Raw genomic sequence first — 5,736 nt, 5'->3', positions numbered from 1 at the left:
GCAGACACATAAACAAAGGCCAGATACTGAAGGGCCTTGCATGCCACACTCAGGAGCTTGAAATCTATTCTATAGGAGGTCATGACAGAACCAGAATTACGCCTTGAAAAGATACTTCTGTCATCATTGTAGATAGAGCTGGGGGAAGAAAAGACAGTTCATAACCTATTTGTCTAAAGATGATGCAGTAAAGGCCTAATGTGGCAGAGGGGTCTGTGAAAGCTATTGAGTAGCCCTAGAGTCACTACAGACTTGATAAAAACTAGCATTCCAATGATATAGACTCCAAACCAATGAAGTCGGTAAGATACTAGTCTTGTCCTATAATACTTTGAAAATTCTTTTTCATTTTTTAAATTTAAAAATTTCTGGAAATACTATCAGATAAAGAACAGTTGAAAAAAAATGGAGATATTTGACTTAGAGATAAGGAGAGGGGAAGAAATGATTCTGTCCCACTTAAAATGCCTAGTTATCCTTATAAAAACAGGCGCTCTGGAGTTTATGATCTGAGAGGAAAATTATCTAGCTGGACCCTTCTGAAGGGAGCCCCCAGAAATAAAAACAGGACAAACTGAAAATCTATTCATTGCTTTAATCATTCTTTTTAGAGGTCGCTACATTTAGGGCGTTTAGTCTATAATTGGGTAGTTTCAGCTGGGGACATGAGAGCATCATCCTCCTTCCATTTCTACCTTTGTTCTCTCTTTATCTTGCCGTCACACCAAATATGACAGGGCCTCCTGAAAGGCAGAAAGACAATAAAAATCAGAGCAGCTTATATGTAATTAGCATGTTTAAAAAATATTTACTTTCATTTTCCCATTTAGCCACCATTTTGTTGATGGGGACACAAAGACTCAGGGTGGTTAAGTCCCATCGAAAATCACCACGGTGGTCAGCGGTAAAGTCACAGCTAGAACACACTGGCATTTAAAAATTCTTTCTGGAAATGTAGCCATTGTACTTTCCTTGAGATTCCAGGACGTGCAAATTTTAGATGAGTGTAATCAGTGAAGGGGAAATACACCTTTCCCAGGGAGAACAGGACGGGGTGGACGTTCAGGGTGACTCAGCCCCTCCCCTTTGGCAAATGCACCGCTCCAAGCTGCCGTTACCAGCAGTTTCTTCACAGATTCAGAAGCCTCCGGTCCCAGCTGGTCCACACACTTCTTCAGCCCTTCCACAAGGTGCTCGACCGAAATGCCAAGAGTTCTCAGAAGACGCTTTAATGGGTCCAAGAAGGAAAGAATGCTGTCCAGAGGTGACGGTAACACTTTGTCAAGTGGGACAGGAAGGGGCAAGCTGTTGATGAGGAAGGCAGTAGCTGCAGAACAAGAGAGACCCCAAGTGAAACAGGCACATCCGTCTCCTATTTATGACCTCATCAGCCTCTGCTCCAACCATCGGTAGCTCCAGCCCAGACCCGCTCATCCTAATTTGCCATGACGGCTTCTGCGTCTTTCCTCAGCGAACTCTGTGTCCGTCTTTCTCACATTGGTCTCTCTTCAAATGTTACCTCCTCAGAGAAGCCTGTAATGACCTCCGTATCTGAAACAGCACCACCTGTCACTCTCTGTTCTCTATTTTTTCTGACCCTCACCTAAAATAGTAACTTTTATTTGTCATTTTGATTGCCTCATTTTCGCATTCAGAAGTAGGCTCCAAAAAGACAAGGAATTTATATTTTGTTCACCCCATGCCTGGAACTGAGCCTGGCATGCAGTAAGCACTCCATGGAATAAGAAAGGTACTTGGTATGTGGTTGTCTCCATAGCCACAGCCTGGAGGCCAAAGGAGATGCTGTAATGAATCTCCATACAAGGACGAGAATGGATCCAACCACACCAAGGCGATTGTTCCCAACCAATTCAGCTCAACACTACAAACACAGCTGAACACTGGCTCTGTGCCAGTGGGTGCAGGTACACAGACACGTAACACAGGGAGACATCACACAGTCCAGTGGACAAGAAAGATCTATGTGCTTTGCTAACACTATAGACAAAGTTCTATGGAAACACAAAGGAACTAATTCTATCATGGGAGAGTGTTGCAGGAATCTTCCAAAGGAAGTGATGTTAGAGCTATGTCTTCAGGCAAACATCAGGATCTTAAGGTAAAGAAGAGGGGCAGCATTTTAAAAACAAAATCAAGAAGGCACTAAGATGTTAAGATGAAAGTGTATACACAGAATGGTGGGATTTCTGCTCAGAGAGGCTAGAATGCAGGTACCCAGCAGGCTCTCGCCAGGGGATGGAAGATAAAGAGGGTGAGGCTGCAAAAATTGAGTGAAGTCAGATTTTTCAAAGCCTTGGATGCCATACTGATGAGTTTGGAATTTTTTCCTGAGGGCTTTGGGGAGCTATCATGGCTTTTACGTGTGACAATTGCATTTTATATCTTTGGCTTTAGAAAGATAACTTTCACATAGAAGATGAATGGGAGGGAAAGAGTAGAGATTGGGAAAAATACATGACACATATATTTACAAAAACATGTGCGCAGCTGTATAAATGCACACGTGTATGAGCACACACAGAAGAACACACATCCTCCTGCTGGTTGAGACCTGCCATTGTTCATTTTCCTTTGGAAACCTTTTAATTTCTCACTCAAGTTATAAAAATGGAGCCTGTGCACCTATTTTCCTTCCAAAATTCTCCCCCAGAGGGAAGATATTTATTTCCCTCCATCCTCCTTTCTGCTTCCACCTTTGCCCATAGGTACTTGTCTGTCAACACTACAGAACAACAAAATATCCAAAACTAGTGAAGTTACAGATTCCTCCAAAAATTCAATAAAAACCAAAAGCCAAAGTTGCCAGTGCAGGTATGGGCAGCAACGGGTTTCCCATGATTAATCTCCATACTTCTTACATCAGACATTTTGGTGAATGTCTTCTCTGTATGTATTTATGTCTTCATGGAGGAAGATCCTCAAACCTTTCTATTCTGTCAGTGAGCAGTGGCCATCAGAAAGTGGTTTTTTCCAATGCATCCAAATGTATCTTTCTGATAGTTGCAGTGATTCCTTCCAAAAAGAATGAAGCAGTTCCCATACTGCTCCAAGAATACAGCTTCTATACCCTTACCAGTAAATTAAACCCTTCACCCCTCAGTACACCCACAGAGCTCTAGCTGTATGTCTCATCGTGCATTTACAGTAGTCTTATATCATATTTAGTAATAACTCTATTTATGATGGATTAATGTCTGAATCTTCCAATACTTATCCAGTGTCCAACAAGTCGTAGCCACTCAGTAACTATCTGTAGAGTGGGTGAACAGATGAATGTAGATCTCAAGTGAACCAACCTAGTAACCTGCCTAATTGGAGATAATAGCAAGAATGACTCCACATAGTTTCAAAGCACAAAAGAAATAAGATACAAAGTCAAATATTTTACCCAAGATTATAAGGAAAACTAATGGTGACCAATGTCCAACAGTGAAATGTACTTTGTTCACCCTCAGTGGGAGTTAGCTAGCTTCCTACATAGGATGCATTAGGGCTAGTACATGTATTGGATTAGAGCTTGGGTGGGGGGCATCTGAAATACTTTCCAACATTACTATTTTCTGTGATTCCCAAACTCCTTCCAATTCTATAAATATGTAAAATGATTATGTCAGTTAAAACTTAAAAAACAAAATAAAAAATATAACTCCTTTTATCATACTCCACTGTCGGTGAGCTTAGGCTTACTGGTTGTGTTCTTATTAACAGAAAAGTAGAGAAACATCCATGTTCAAGGCTACTTACCAGAGTAGCTACAAATGCTGATGGTCACCAGCAGGAAGACCGTTACCAGCTTCATGACAGATGTCTGTTATTTTCCTGAAGTTTAGAATTCAATCAGAAAACTCAGTGAATCCCGAAAGCCAGTGGTTTCACTTGATACAAAATGTGACGGGGGCTCTTGCACACGCATATTTATACACTCGCTACAGATTTAAATTCCAGTCACTACCACTCACCCCACCATAGAAGGACATAAAGGTCATGTTTTCTTACTAAACAAATTGGAAGGTTTTTTGCTTTCCCTCACATTCCCATGAGAAACAAAGCCTTAAACTAAAGCTTTCTCAAGTGCCTCTTGCACAAGCCCCTGCACAGAAATGAAGGTGGAAGGCAAAGAGCCCTCAGAATCCTTCTCCTGGAAGAACACTGGAAAGAAGTGAAAATTAGGATCCAGAGGAGTGTTTTCCTCCAGTTTTCTATGTTTTCCTCCAGTGTTCCATTGATTTAAAGTTTGGAGAATCACATGATCTGATGAACTACCTACCTGTGAAAGCCGCCTGGGGACCACCTCAGCCCTGGTACGATATGGGGTCAGCTTAATGACATTTAGTGCTTCATTTCTCTGGAATTCATCTGCCCCGTCCCCTTCACTCACCTACTATGGCAAGATTTTCAGATCTTCGTTACCTTTACTGGTGTCCTTCAGTTATGTTGAGAATCTTCAAGGCATGTCTTCTCTGTGCCTTCATATAAAATAACAGGCTCCGGATCTAAAATCAAATACCTTTTTTAAAAATCCTGTGATTCAAGTTTTACTATTAATATTTGTGTCATCTTGGATTAGACTTTTTAAAATTATTATGGGTACATGATAGTTGTATATATTTATAGGGTACATGTGATGTTTTGATACAGGCATACAATGTGAATTAATCAAATCAAGATAATTGAAGTATCTACCACCTTACGCATTTAACATTTCTTTGTGTTAGGACATTCCAATTCCACTTTTATAGTTATTTTAAAATATGCCAAACTTATTGTTGATTATAGTCACTTTGTTGTGCTATCAATTGGGTCCTCAGCAACAGGGTGTCCCACTGCTTGTAGTGCTGTCATCTGGCCCCTTTGGGTGTGGTCCTTTCTGATGTGTGCAACCATGATGACAGGGCACTGGCACCTTTGGCTTATTCTTTTTCTATCTATCTAAGTAATAAACTGGCTAAATTTCAAAGTGGTTTCTCTTATCTTTACCAACCAAATCAGTCAAGCTTTGGCCTTGGTCTTGTCTTGCCATGTATATGTGAGCTCCACACCCTTCCAGTAGACTGCCAAGCTGCACATTCATCACATGGGTGTGACTCAGAGAAGAACATCAGAAGTTCACGTTGTACTTTGCCAAGTTAGAGGTCCTTGATTAGTGCCTCTGCTATAAATCATCTCCCCACTTCTAAATGTTTACATTCCCTATGATTCTTTTGACCAGCAGTACAGGGTGGGAGAGGCCTTTTGACTAAGGCATGTGGTCTCCTGGCAAGCTTGATGTTTGCTCAACACTGTCTCCAGCTTCTCCAAATCTTCCTACAGTGGAGGCTGCTCTTTTGTTCCCTGAGTGCCCTTGTTCTTTGCTTAGTGATTGAGAGCTCATGTCCTGAAGCCAGCCTGTCTAGATTTATGGCCCAGCTCTTCCATTGGGGAAGTTATTTTACCTCTCTGGACCTCAGTTTTATCAACTATGCTATAGTTGTGCTAACAAAACCTATTTATAGGAATATTATGAGGGTTAATGAATTAGCACATGCAAAATGTTTACAAAAATTTGTACCCCTCAGAATGAGCACTTGACATATGTTAGATATTATTATCATCACCCTCTCGATCTCTATTTTTAGTTTTCTAACCTCCCAACCATAACCTTAATCACAGCACCTACCATCACCAACAAGTTCAAGCACACTACTTCTTAATTATTTAATTTTGAGTGATACTTGG

General features: G+C 41.0%; 1 protein-coding gene across 1 annotated transcript; it reads right to left on the bottom strand.

Annotated features, from left to right (window-relative positions):
* Positions 1-719: 719 nt before the first annotated feature.
* On the bottom strand, positions 720-3,820 carry SCGB3A2 (secretoglobin family 3A member 2). The gene is made up of 3 exons (XM_069483575.1): positions 3,766-3,820; positions 1,119-1,327; positions 720-743 (listed from the first exon to the last, which is right to left on the bottom strand). Exons 1-3 carry the CDS (start codon positions 3,818-3,820, stop codon positions 720-722), a joined length of 288 nt encoding a protein of 95 aa, XP_069339676.1.
* Between the last annotated feature and the right edge of the window lie 1,916 nt (positions 3,821-5,736).

The sequence above is a fragment of the Eulemur rufifrons genome, chromosome 10, assembly GCF_041146395.1.
Source record: "Eulemur rufifrons isolate Redbay chromosome 10, OSU_ERuf_1, whole genome shotgun sequence".
NCBI lineage: Eukaryota > Metazoa > Chordata > Mammalia > Primates > Lemuridae > Eulemur > Eulemur rufifrons.
The sequence above is the reverse complement of the archived record's forward strand: the minus strand, read 5'-3'. Positions and strand labels throughout refer to the sequence as shown.

What these genes read in the sequence shown, in the direction of transcription:
- SCGB3A2 (XM_069483575.1), bottom strand. Translation starts at nt 3,820, where the DNA reads ATGAAGCTGGTAACGGTCTTCCTGCTGGTGACCATCAGCATTTGTAGC. An exon ending in CAGCATTTGTAGCTACTCTG is followed by an intron (nt 1,328 to 3,765) that starts GTAAGTAGCCTT and finishes CTTGTTCTGCAG; the next exon opens with CTACTGCCTTCCTCATCAAC. An exon ending in AATCTGTGAAGAAACTGCTG is followed by an intron (nt 744 to 1,118) that starts GTAACGGCAGCT and finishes TCTGCCTTTCAG; the next exon opens with GAGGCCCTGTCATATTTGGT.